Genomic DNA, 14,040 nt, shown 5'->3' with positions numbered 1-14,040 from the left:
TTATTGTATTTGCGGCGTATTTGCAGTTTTGGTCCCCCAATTACAAAAAAAGACAACAACAATAATTACACACGATTATGTTAACAAATATATATATATGTGTATGTGTATGTATGTATGTATGTATAAACTCTTATTTATGTATATCAAACAGTATTCGATATATTTATATATATATTCTCATATAAACGTATATAGTTGATGACTCCTTTACTCCTCCTCTCTTTGATCTGTGTGCCTATCCTCGTTATCACAATTCCTCAAGCGTTTAATCAACAACTGCAGCTTCAGATGCGGAGCCTCAACGGGCAATATTAACTGATCATTTTTATCCTTATATTTGGCATACAATTGCTCGGAAGCCATCTCGAAGCCACTCGTACGCAATATCTTTTGTGAGAAAATGCCAGTGGCATCGGCCTTCAGCAATCGGAAGCGATACGTTTGGGCCAACAATTCGGAACGACGCACCAGCTCCTTGGCCACACCCTGGCCCCGATATCGACCATCCACCGACAGGATACGCACATCGAATATGCGGTCTACATGGTAACAATTGAAGAGATCGGCTCGCAAAATTTGTCGATAGATTAGTTCGAGAATTTTAACAAATTTCTCATCGTCACTCTTCACGAGACTCTTGAGGGCCTCTTCGGTCTCGCCGGGACGGAGAATGCCATTCAAAATGACACCAGCAATTTGTCCCCCATCCACACTGGCATCCACAGCCATCAGGCTTATGTCATCTTTGAGCGTATTCAGGCAATGCTTCTCCAGCTCGTCATGTCCCTCGCCAGGACGACAAAGTTTCACCGCCTTATTAAGTGGTTCATCGGAAAAGAATGTCATCCGCAAGTGTTTGATGACATTATCATAATGCTCGGGTCCAATCACTTTGTATTCCATATTAATTTCTGTTGCTGCTGCTACAAATGGATGGTATTTCTGTGTGTGATTACTGCGGGGGGTGGTTGAGCTGTTTCTTTTGTGTTCCTATGTGGCTATGTGATTCATCTAGAAATTTATGTGAAATTACCAATTTCAGAGTCGTTTAGAATTAAACTATTTAATAACTCTTTTTCACTCTCTCCTTTCTCCCTCTAGGTATGTAAAAGAGGGGAACTTTGCCCCTCAAAGTATGCAATAGGCAGTCGAAGAATTTGTTTTTAAGGGCAACAAAAATTCAATTTTGTGTAAACGAAAAGTTATTCTCGATGCACACATTGTTTATGGACAATTTTTTAACAAAATATCTATGTGTTTCAAAAACAATGAGCCCTTTGGCAACCTATTGCATACTTTAGAGAGCAATTTTACATACTTTTTAGAGCAGTTGACATCACGCATTCGAAAGTAGTTCTTATGGAATCATAATCAATCAATTATTATTACCAAAAGAATTGAAAAATATTATTTTGATTAACAATGCCCAATTTCCAATTTTCTTGAAACTAGTTTTGGAAGATTATACCTTTAAAATCTAATGTTCTAATCGCTCGATTGTCTTGAAATTTGGTATAAATATTTGTTAAAGATCACTCTATCATGTCGATCACCATCAATACAAAATTCTAATTTTTTAAATTTTTACATAATTTTTAATGCTTTAAAATTTTGTTTTTTCTGTGAGAAATTTAGAGGCTTATAACGTGTTTACAATCATCAGAATAATAAGAAATTTGTACTTGATTCTTTCAAAGAAACATCATTTAAAAATCTATTTTCAACAGGTATTTACATATTTATTCAAGGGATAACTCTTTTCCAAAAATAGACTAAGATAATTCTTGGCAATTTCGTAAAAACAATGTGTTATGATATATTATTAAAGTCGGTTGACTATATGATTAAAAAATTCATTCGGCATATAATCGGTTTTAGGTTTTAGGGTGCACACAAACGGAATAATCCTATTTATTGTGTGTGTGCCAGTGTGTATGTGTGTGTGTGTGTGTAGTACACACAAAACGGACTCAAATTCAAACGAATACTTGAATAACTCAATTACTTGGCACTTGACACTCGCAAGGACATTAAATTACACTGAACATTTAGAGAGAAAGACACACCCCCCATTTAACCTCTGTGTTCCCTCCCCGCCTTTCCCCCTTTCAACAACCATCCAAAAGGAGAAAATATAGAGATTAACACCGAGAGAGAGAGAAAGAGACTTATTCTTATGCACTTCGTTTCACCATTTAACCATTTTTTTTTATATCTGTATCTACAACTCTGCAAATTATTTACACATTTTGTACTTAAATGTATGTAGATAAAGGATAAAGGATTTTATGGCTTTTTGATTTCACAGAACGAGCCAAAGCGGAATAACAAAAATGTGTAACCTACTTGCGGGCGCTGCCAGATGAGAACTGTCGTCGGAGTGGCAAAAAGATGGAGCTAAAAACCAGCAGCAGCCGCAGTAGCAGCAACAGCATCCCCCGGCTTCGTTTACTAATACATACATATATATATACACACACACATTCTTACACACGCATAGTAGTATATTCCTGCCTGGCCTGGCCCGAAGTGTACAATAAATGTTTGCCAGTGGCTTTACGCTGGGAACCAAAAGGAATTACACAATCCTACACAAAAAACTCTTAATGGAAATAAACTTAAAGTATAGACTCTAGATATTTTTAATTAAGGAAATGGAAATGTGTAGAATATTTTGATACGATCCTTTAATAATTTTTTATCAACCAAACTGGCAATATTTGGGTAAAGTCGACTTCGGCAACTGTTCGGCTTATACACTCTGTGAAATGCCGATCGTGCCCGTCACCTGGTGAAGTTCTTTGCTACTCTTCTCTTTCCACTCTCTTTCTCAATTTGAATTCGCCGCTTGTCATATTTAGTTTGTTGTTGGTGCGTGGAAACAGTAAATAATTAAATCTGTGTAAAGTTTTTGGAATTAATTGCAGGATTATGTGTGCTTTCGATTAAAAAATGAATAAAAAATGAAAAGAGAACGCTAAGAAGCCTTAAAAACTAACAAATCAGAAAGAGAAAAGACACTGATGCTCCTTCAGTTGTTGTTGTTGTTGTCCGCTCGTCGTTGTCATTTGTCGCCAGTAAATTATGATTTATAATATTTTGCTTTCCTATAATTAGAAATCGTTAAAGTTCTTGGCATTGTCTTTTAAACGTTTATATTTGAATTCAATTTGGTTTTATGGTTTCCCTGTAAGAAACAAAAAAAAAAACACAAAACGTAAAGGAATATGAAGCTCTGTCGCTTTCGCGTGGCCGTACCAAAAAAAAAGGCAAAGCGCAGAGAGAGTGAGAGAGAAAAAGAGAACGAAAGCAGCGCGCGCTTTTGTGTTTAAGTGAGTGAGTGCAAGAATGATCGAGTTGCGTTTTGATTTCATTTTCAAAAAAAGAAAAAGAAAATGCAAGAAAAAAGTGTAAAGAAAGTAGAAAGAAATGTAGTGGAACTTTTTGTTTTTGTTCCTGCCGTTTTAGAAAAGCAAAGAGCTACAAATTTACTTGGGAAAGGTAAAGGTAAGTGACTTGTTATATTCATTTCTCTTATTAAAGAAATTTTCATCATTTATAATGAAAAACGAAATTGATTTTAAGCGCAAAAAAGTGTAAAATAGTGCCAAAAGCGTTTATTAATCTAGCTAAATTAAAACTTTCAGCTATTGATTAGAGTTTGTGTTTTGTAGGCTAGTGTAATTTATATAGGATTACCCCCCTTTGGATATGCCCATGAACTAGTCAGGATGCGTGCTGTGCTTTGCTGAGCTGTTCTGTGTGTACGTGTGTGTGTGTGTGTGAGCGATTGCCTGGCCGTGACTTATGGCAAATGCCAATACGTTCCCCCTCCCCAAAAAAAAGCCAGAAAAGAAGCTCTTTGTTCTATGATTGCCGCCGCCGACGCCGCCGCCGCTGCGTGCCTACCAACAACTGCCACCCAACTGTTGATTCTCCTCTCCCTTTCTCTCTCGCTCTCTCTCTCTCTCTGTAAATCTCTCTCTGTCTCTTTCTTATTTTCCTAGCCAAATAACAATGAGGTTATGTGTTATGGGGAATATACATACATATATGGCTTTATATATGTATGTATGTACATATGTATGTATGTATGTATGTAAAGGAACTGTTCTCTCTTGTTAGAATTAGTGTCTACGTGTGTGAGTGTGAGTGAGTAAAGGGGATAAAACAGAAAATTGTTGATCCTAAATGAAACAACTCATAAAGTTAAAGCATAAAATTGACACTGAATAACAATTGGGCATGAAGTGAAATACATTTTTATGCAGTTTCAAAAATTTTTGGGTCATTAGAAAACAAAGAAAAGAGAGAACAACAAAAAGGTTTTAGGAAATACAAATATAGTCTTAGCATGTTATATCAGGCCTGATTAGAAATATAGTGTAAACCCAATACATTTTTAAATTTATATGAATGTACAAAATGTTTACTTAAAAGTACGATGTAGGAAATGAATCGATGATATTTAAGTGAAAGGACAAACACAAATCACTCCTTTTTGTCTAAAGGATTTTTATTTTAGAATTTTCATTAATTTTCATGTTTTTTTATGGGTTTCATCCATGTTATTGCTGTATTTAGACTAAGAAAAAATCAATGATCAAAAGACTGGATATCTGTCAGTGTGCCAAGTTATAGGAGCAGTTTCTAAATAATAACTAATCTATTTCACTATATAGTACTTTTAGCGTATTTAAGATATGTATATTTATAGTAATCTATAATCTATAATTGATTTTCACGATTAAAGCCTTTTTTCCAAAAAATATAGTACAGTCGAGTCCCGATAATTCGAAATGGAATCAGAGGGATCAGTTTTTGCACAGAAATTTAGATTATGGCTCAAAAAAGAAACATTCAGAAAGAATGTTGCATATCTGAATTATACTTTAATTTCTTTTGATCAAATATTTTAATTATGGCTACGTTTAACCAGATGTATTTAAAATAAAAACACAATCTATGTACTAGTTAAACATTGTTTAAAATGCAATATTTTATTGTTATATTCAAAATGTTTGTTTTGTATTTCATTGATTTTATGAATATAGTTCTCACTTGACCGTCGTAGAATGATCTTTTAGTATCAGCAGATGGGAAATACTTAATTCAACTCTGAAATTACAAAATTGTCTTTCAAATGGAGGACGTCCTGTGATTAAACTCGCAATCTATATACTAGTAAGGTTTCAATTTACAAGTGCTTACTGTATTTCATTTATTTTCCAAAAATTTATATTCACCGCACAGTAACGCCTCCCATTCCGCCCCGCGACCTCTTTAGGATTTTGCAAAAAATACAATAATAATCGACTTAGACATCCCCCATCGAGGGGGATTCCCCACCCTCACTGCCGCACATTCTGATGACATTCTCAGCCGCTTTTAATGAATGTAGACTACACGCGAGTCCGAGAGTCTACAATAGACTAAAGCTTAACTCTAAACGTTAACTAACTGTTGCTTGACCAAAAAACACAAAACAGAAAAAAAAACAATAAAATGAAATGCTTGGGAATTCGTAAATGCTAAACGTTGGTCATGCATGCATATTCATTATATTAATTAATATACTCTATATATATATATACATATACATATATTTATACTATATAACTAGAGGGCGGGTGGGCGGTTGGGCATCTGCGAACCATATGAGGCACACACGTGCCCATTGTCTGGGTTGTTTTTTTTTTTTTTTTTCGGTGACGGTCACAAGACGCATATTCAAATTGCGTGACAGCAACAGGCATTGGCAAACCATCCTCCTATACCCATACCCATTTCCATTCCCATCTCCATACTTCCATACCTCCTCCATACCTACTACATAAAGCTATATTCATCCATCCAACCGGGTTCGGTGGGTCAAACGCACAAAGGTATTTCAAAGTCAGTGTCGATGCGTCTTTGAAAGTGCTCTGTGTGTTCTGTTCAGTTCAGTTCAGTTTGTTCAGTTCGGTTGATTCGTTCTTCGCTTTTCTCTATTGCTCGTAATATTCACGTATCTGTCATTTGCCATTGGCATTGCCATTTCCATTGCCATTGGCATTTCTTCTCCATTGTGCGTTAACGTTCTATACAATATTTTGTGCGTTTTGTTTGTTTGTTTCTTTTGTCGCTTCTTATTGACGGCAATCAGTTTCAATTTAAATCAATTTCATTTTAACGGCCATTCAAGCGAATTGGCATCACTGTTATACAGATTTATATAGATTTCATCGTTGAGTTACCCTAAGAATATTTTATTCCATGTGCGTGACACTTCTTCTCATCGCCGTCATCATCATCGTCGTCCTCGTCGTCGTTGTCGTCGTCGTTGTCGTCGTCGTTGTCGTCGTCGTTGTCATCGTCGTCGTTGTATATCCTGTCATTCCTTGCGCAGTTTATTCACTTTAATATTCAAACATATATGACATATGTTGCATTATCTGTGTAACATTTCTATAGCTTCCTCTTCAACTACGAACTGTTGTGGCATATCTTTCCAAGTATTTACATATCTACATATGTATGTTATGTGCTCGTAAACAATTAATTAAAATAACAAGTTTTGGAAAATATGTCTGTATATACATATAAGTTACGAGTCTGTTCTACGGTTAGAAGTCTTATTTAAGCGTCTCCTTGTCGGGCTGTGGCCTTACCATGATGGAAGATGACACACAAGACTCTTCCTTTAACCAGAAGATCGATTTCATTAATCACTTGTTTGACCTGAACTTCTGGTTCCGGAGATCGGGGCCTTACAGATCCTACAGAGATCGATCTTGGTGGTTGGTAGGTCGCTCTTCCGGTGAAGTCAGCAGAAACGGTTTTGGTTACAAAGATGAATAGAAAAGTGCTTATGCTATGTGATAAAAAGTTAGTATTGGTATATTACTTCAGCTATAGGAAGTCAATAATGGAAGTGTGGATTAAAGTGGATCGTTCAGTGGTTTCTGTATAGCGTTCCAATTGCGTTTCGCTGCATCATAGTTGCATGGGGTACACGGCATGGTTCTACTTCTTCTGTAGGAGGCGGCGTATCGTGGAGAGACTAACTTTTATGATATACAGTTTCGGATTAGCCATGTAGCAGGATTATCAAATGCTTTGAGGGCGGCATGCGCTATCGAAGATCTGCTTAAAGATTTCTGATCACTGAAAAGATTCACTGCCATTTTAACAAATATCGTTATGACCAAAATAATGATAAACTGCACATATTTTAATTTGAATAATACTGGAAAATTCACAAAAACTCTTAAGTTTTGTGAATCTCTGACTTTGTCGAATTTTAACCGATTTTCCAAAGTGATATCTTATTTTAATTCAAATTTAAAGTGGAATGCAATTGGCCTTTATCAAGTTTACCTTTTCAAACCAGGCCAAAAAAGGGAACAAAAATCCAAAATATTTAATTTCAAGAGTATCTTATTTAGTCAATTTTTGGAGTGTTCGACAAAAATGTATGTCTTGATTTTCAAGTTAGAATAATGTCTTATAATCTGCATTAAAATTTTGAGATCTAATTTGTTGCCAATTTCCGAAAACATTATGTTTTTTTTTTTTTTAACTCTAGTTGAAACTAATTTTTTTAAACATCCAATTGTTTTATGCCATTTTAAAATATGTCTATCTAAATGATATATAACTTTTTCAAATCGTTTAAAAATTGGCTAATCAAAAATTTATGAATGAATATTTTTGGAAAACGATGTTTTAATCTGTATTTTGGCCCCGAAAACTTATTTTCGAATGTAAAATAATTAATTCCTTACGAATTTTGCTATTACTTAAACCCTTTAAAACCTCAAAAACCGAATCTTATTTTTAATGTCTAAACTAGTTGAGAAGAACGAGTGAAAACTTATCACTGAAAAGCTTAAAAAAGCTTGATTGCAAAATCTTTTTTTTTGCTTTTTCTACAATAAATATTCAAGAAAATAAATTAATATTGTAAATTAAAAAAACCATCTGGAAAAATGGACAATTTCTATAACATTGTCTTATCTATATAGAATAACCCCCTAATTCATGTTAGATTTATTGGGACATTGGAAGACATCTTCATAATCCATATAAATATATCTTTATAGTCCGTACATTCTCTCTTAATCAGTTTGCACTTTGCTTTTGACTGAAACTTAAATACAGTTGTTGGTAAATTTTGGGACTCGGGGTGATTAGTAGGTTTGATTGAGTTAACATTTTTGTTTTTCAACTTTTCCCTTGGCATCGGGTTTTTTTTTGGCTTGAATAGTGTCAACCTTATCAATATTAAGATGGCCAAAAGTGTTTAATGATCTGTTCATTATGTCTTGGCTCATCGAGATGAGTTGGTTTTAATTTGGAATACAAATCTAAAAGTTTTTATGACTTTGACCCTATAACCTATAGATAATCAAAGAGGATGAAGGAATAAAAGGTATTTCTCTAAGCCTCTGTCAAGATCCTTCTCCTTTTTGCCTACACTTGGCAGCAAACTTAGGATAATCGAATGATGATTTCAACTAACTTATAAGCTTTACTTACTGATAAACCAAGAAAAAGAGGTAGATTAACATTAACCATGGACTATGGATACAATTTCCGGATTACAACGTGTGCCAAATTGATTGGTAGGCACTGTCAGTTGGCTGACAGTTTTGGCCGGAACAGCTGATCAGTTGGTTGTCGTGTCATATTCAAGAAAAACATGAAGAGGCAAGCATAAGTATGTATCTATAGATGTATATCCATCTTTGGGGGCGATGGGATGGGAGGCTAGATCTATTACTCTCGCTAGATTATTCTCCCTCTCTCTGTCTCTCACCACATCTCTCAAACATTCTTCTCTCATTCGCATGGCATACTGATCTGCCTTCGTTTGACCATTCATTCTGTTGTCGCGTTGCTGTCGTCGTCGTCGTCGTTGTCGTTGTCTCTATCGATCGGTGGTTCTTCTCGCAGCGTTTTATTTTTGTATTGTCGCATATATTTTCAGTTCAGTTAATATTTTGTTTTTGTTATTTATAGTTGAAAAATATTGTATTTTTTTGTTGTTGTTTTTATGTCAGTTTGCTTTGTGCCAGTTGTAACAACACAAAAACACAAAAAAGACACTTAAAATATTAACAAGAAAAAAAGGGAAGAATTAATCAAAAAGGATTCACGATTTAGGATCACAAAAATGGCGGCCAAAGATCGTTTACCCATTTTTCCATCGCGTGGGTGGGTATACACAAGAAATAGAGAGAGAGAAGAAATTTTGATGTTTTCGCTTCATTTAGGGCCCAAACTTTGATGAAATCTCGATTGGCTGGTGCCACCAAGGGCCATGGTCTGTTAAAAAAGAAGGCCGATGCCTTGCAAATGCGTTTCCGTTTGATTTTGGGCAAAATTATTGAGGTAAGTGAAACGAGAACAAACACAAAGATGAGATGAGCTGAGATGAAGATGTATTGTTGATATCTGTTTTAGACCAAAATGCTAATGGGTCAGGTGATGAAGGAGGCCGCCTTCTCATTGGCCGAAGTTAAATTCACCACTGGCGATATCAATCAAGTTGTATTGCAAAATGTCACAAAGGCTCAGATTAAAATACGCACCAAAAAGGATAATGTGGCCGGGGTCACGTTGCCAGTGTTTGAGCCCTATCAGGATGGTGTCGATACATATGAATTGGCCGGATTGGCACGTGGTGGCCAACAATTGGCAAAGCTAAAGAAAAACTATCAGAGTGCAGTCCGTCTGCTGGTTGAGCTGGCCTCGTTACAGACCTCATTTGTGACATTAGACGATGTCATAAAGGTCACCAATCGACGAGTCAATGCCATTGAGCATGGTGAGCGAGAGAGAGAGATAGAGAGGGAGAGAGAGAGCTAACATTGAATCATCTTTTGATTTCATCTTTTGATCTCCCTTTAGTTATTATACCACGAATTAATCGCACAATTGAGTACATCATCAGTGAGTTGGATGAACTGGAACGCGAGGAATTCTATCGTTTGAAGAAGATCCAGGATAAGAAACGCGAGGCACGCAAAAGTGCCGATCGCAAACGGGAAGAGTTACGTCGTCTCGGCTATCAAGTGGCCCATGAGGAAGAAGTACAAAATATACTTGAAAACGATGGCGATGAGGATTTGTTATTCTAAACATCACAAATGTTCAACAAAATAATTGAATACCCGTACAACACTGCAAAGAGAGAAACCACAAAAACCGCCGCCCAACCGCACCCTCCAAACAAAAAAAGAAAAGAAAAAGGCAACTCAACTACCTCATCCAATGTTAAACTGATTCTCTTCCCCTTTATTCATGATACTTACATACTTACTACACAATGTGATCTAGTAATTGGGTTTTTATTGTTGTTGTTGTTGTTGTTGCTGTTGGTTTTTTGTTTTTTTAATTATTATTGTTGTTGTTGTCAATTATATGAGTAAGTGATCTATCCGATCGTCAATTGCTAATTTGTTGAAAGAAATATGCGAAAAAAATATAATTCTTTATTTTATGACCCGATCGAAAATGTCTCATTAAACTGTTTATAGTCGCATTCAATTGCCCATTCTTTATGACCTATATGGCTATGGCCAAGGCAATTACCATAACCAAAACGAACACAAACAAACACACACACACACACACAGAATATATTTATATAGCTAAATGAATCTAATAAATCGACAAAAAATTTGGCACAAAAATAACATCAAAAAAACGGAACGTGCTCTCTTGTTAGATTAATTCATGAAAACTACTTAAATATCAGCAGCGAAAATTTACTATATCTAAAGGTAGTCTCTTTCTCTAGTTAATCTAGCTCATCATTTTCATGTATTTAAGATGTTTGTTAATTGATTTAATTAATATGTGTTGTAAAGTAAGTTTTAGAAAATTCAGATAACCTTTGTTCATCAAGCGGTCGAAATACGCTTCAAAATCATCGGCAACATGGCGTATACGTAACAACAAGAGCTATAAGTTTTGTTCAACTCGGTTCAAAGTGTTTCCAATACCTAAATAAACATGCATTCGGAGTTTTAAACCAAATTAAAAGATTACTTTCCATTGTGAAAGATAAGACATGAATAAAAATGGGTTAGCAACGATTCGAAAAGTTAATTGCTTTTTAGTTTAGAATTTTTTTTATTTTGTTTTCAGTTTTTGTCCTGGCTTGAAAAGATGAACCTGATAAAGTGAGTTAGTTCATCGCAGTTCAACATTGAATATTTGTGGCATTAAAATAAGTTATTACTTTTGAAAATCGATTAAAATCTGACAAATTTAGAAATTCGCAAAGTTAACAGTTCTTGTGCATTTTTCAGAATGTTCTTCAAATAAACTTTTTAGTGATCAAAAAAATATTTTAACAGCGCTACTATTGCTCCGTCCAGGCGCTGTATGATTAATCCGGCCCTGATTGTACCCATTAAACTTAAATGATAAAATCGTTTGATCCAGTTTGTATCCGAGATATACAAATGATGCTGAAATTGCATACGATTGGTTTTTCTTTCAGTGTAATGAGTATGCAGCATTTCTTAAAAAACGTGCCAAAACCCAGGGGGGGGGAAGAGCTGCTGGTTGCCTTACTGAAACTAGATTGAAAGTTCAAATAAAATTAAGAGACAAAAAAAAAAAAAGAGACAGTTCTTGTTGTTGTTGTTTATGTATTATGTATTTTTATATACACATATATAAAAATCATTCATGTTTGTTCATAATTTCATATCTTTTTCTTTTCTTTTTTTTTTTGGTTTTTTTTTTGTTGTTTTTTTTTTGAGCTTATTCACGTAATAGTTTGACATTGACCACACTGTGTTCCGGTTTTTCTTTTGTTGTAGTTCTTAATATTTAGTTAAGATGCTAAATTTTAAATTCGGCTTGCTTTTTTTTTAGGTTTATTTTGCTGCTGGCAAACATGAAAATAATGTGCGTTCCGAATCATTGACTTTTTGAAAGTTATGTTGAGAAACAGAAGGCAAATCTCTGCAATAAATTTTAATTACTTATCGAATAGTAAAATAGATCATTATTTAGGTATCCCTTTTCATTTCATTTTTCAAATTTTTGTTCTTTTCAGTGACAATGGACTTTGTATGTATGTATAGTATAATATTTCTTTTGTTTGTTTGTTTGTTTGTTTCTTTTGGTACCGTTATATTCCAAATGCTTTGTACTTTCATTACAACGACAAAACACACGAATCTTTTATCATTCAGGTATGTATATGTAAATAACAAGCCACATCTGTTCATTACAATCAGTGAAGGATCTTCGGGGAAAGGTGGGCGAGTACAACCTTACTCCTCCTCGATCCGCCACTGATAACATAGATATATATCGTCAGGTATAACAGATATACACACACATAGGATATATCTCTTATTAAGTAATCGTTTTTTTTTTTTTGTTCACACAGAGACATAAAGACATAAAGCAGGACCAATCTTTTTTATGCTTCTTCTCTTCATCTTCATTTTCATTTTGGTCATTACAAACATTCAACACAGACACACACATACACACACACAGAGACACACAAATTTTGGATTACTTACATATAAAAATTTATATATTAAAAAAAAAAAAATATATATTTTATTTATTTATGCCTTTTGTTTTTTTTTTGCCCCTGTTCGTTCATTCGTCTGTGTAGTATTTTTTATTTGTTGTTTTTGTAGTACAGTTGCGCGCGTCTTAGAAGCTAATTTAAAGTTACAGTTAGACTTTAGAGTTTGGAGTTTTTAAAGCAAAAGCGACAGATCTAATTTTAGCGTTTTTTTTTTTTTATTATTATTTGATTTGATTTTCTTTTTCAAGCTTGAGGCATCTCTTTTTGCAGTTGCTTTTTGGTTTTTGTTGTTGTTGCTGCTGCGTTTGTTGGTATAGATGTTGTTGTTGTTGTTGGTGGTAGCGCGTTATTCGCTCCTGTTGTTGTTGTTGCTCCTGCGGCTGGCTTTTGTGACGTCATAAATATCTGCTGAGGAATTTGAGCGCCGCCAGCCATCACACATTTGTTCTGCAATTATATGTATATAGGAAAAGGCACAGAGACAGAGAGAAAAAACAGTACGAGAAAGAAAGAGAGAGAGAGAGAGAGAGATAGAGAGCGAGACAGAGCACAATGTTGCAACAGAACCATAAATAGCACATAGCGCGCAGCATAGACATGGAAAGTTGAGAAAGATAACAAAAAAAAACAAAAATTTCATATGTTTATTTTATGTTATTTTAGTTTCTTTCGTTGATATTGTTGTTTGTTGCATGTGTTCTTTTTTTTTTTTGTTTTTTTATTGCTCATTGCAAAGTTTGTGTGTGGCAAACAAAGCTTAGCAGAAACGAAAGAAGCACGTGACAATTTGGGTGATGTTTGTGTGGTGGATGGCTTGTTGGGAGGGGGGGGTGGAGGGCAGGGATATCAGTGTGACCGAGTGAAAAATGGCTAACCCTGAAGATCCAACGATCAGTTACCTTACCCTGGAAGCTCTACTGCAAAAGTACTAATTTACTGCAAGGAGAAACGCTTCGAAAGTTGTACTAATTTCACCTTATAAAATGTTGATTTGAGGTAAGAATCGGGATCACCGTAAACAAGAAATGACATTAAAGCAAAATGTAGAACTGATTTAATTACAATGTGTGCTTAATTGATTTAATGAAAATTTTTCGAAGGTTATAATCGGGGTCACCACCATTCAGAACAAACTGTATAACGGACTTGACTAGTTCCTAAAAGTATGCTATAAAAAAGATAACAGAAAAATAACATTTTCGCTGAGAAAACTTAAAACGAAACAAATGGGACCTTTTATAAAATTTGATTGGAGGTTACTAATCGGGGTCACCATCTAGTGGAAAGGACATTCGGACCAAACTACAATGCATTGGAAATGGAAATGGAAAACCTAAAAGAATATTTCCTAAAAGTATGCTATAAAAGAGATAAGTTGAACGAAACAAATGAAACCTTTTATAAAATTTGATTTGAGGTTACTAATCGGAGTCACCATCTACTGAAAATGACTCAACTTAAGTAAGTGTCGAAGTAGCCACTTTCGC

General features: G+C 34.8%; 2 protein-coding genes across 2 annotated transcripts; one reads left to right on the top strand and one right to left on the bottom strand.

The window, feature by feature from the left end:
• Nucleotides 1-185: 185 nt before the first annotated feature.
• Nucleotides 186-1,151, bottom strand: LOC6649278 (arylalkylamine N-acetyltransferase 1). The gene has a single exon (XM_002071868.4). It carries the CDS (start codon nt 904-906, stop codon nt 211-213), a length of 696 nt encoding a protein of 231 aa, XP_002071904.1. The 5' UTR covers nt 907-1,151; the 3' UTR covers nt 186-210.
• A 7,934-nt stretch (nt 1,152-9,085) lies between these two features.
• Nucleotides 9,086-10,497, top strand: LOC6649354 (probable V-type proton ATPase subunit D 2). Its single transcript, XM_023179252.2, has 4 exons — nt 9,086-9,201; nt 9,261-9,378; nt 9,451-9,814; nt 9,898-10,497. Exons 1-4 carry the CDS (start codon nt 9,161-9,163, stop codon nt 10,125-10,127), a joined length of 753 nt encoding a protein of 250 aa, XP_023035020.1. The 5' UTR covers nt 9,086-9,160; the 3' UTR covers nt 10,128-10,497.
• The last annotated feature ends 3,543 nt before the right edge of the window (nt 10,498-14,040 follow it).

This window comes from Drosophila willistoni (genome assembly GCF_018902025.1).
Source record: "Drosophila willistoni isolate 14030-0811.24 chromosome XL unlocalized genomic scaffold, UCI_dwil_1.1 Seg141, whole genome shotgun sequence".
NCBI classification, from domain to species: Eukaryota; Metazoa; Arthropoda; class Insecta; order Diptera; family Drosophilidae; genus Drosophila; species Drosophila willistoni.
The sequence above is the reverse complement of the archived record's forward strand: the minus strand, read 5'-3'. Positions and strand labels throughout refer to the sequence as shown.

What these genes read in the sequence shown, in the direction of transcription:
- LOC6649278 (XM_002071868.4), bottom strand. Translation starts at nt 906, where the DNA reads ATGGAATACAAAGTGATTGGACCCGAGCATTATGATAATGTCATCAAA.
- LOC6649354 (XM_023179252.2), top strand. Translation starts at nt 9,161, where the DNA reads ATGGCGGCCAAAGATCGTTTACCCATTTTTCCATCGCGTGG. An exon ending in CCCATTTTTCCATCGCGTGG is followed by an intron (nt 9,202 to 9,260) that starts GTGGGTATACAC and finishes CGCTTCATTTAG; the next exon opens with GGCCCAAACTTTGATGAAAT. An exon ending in TTTTGGGCAAAATTATTGAG is followed by an intron (nt 9,379 to 9,450) that starts GTAAGTGAAACG and finishes TATCTGTTTTAG; the next exon opens with ACCAAAATGCTAATGGGTCA.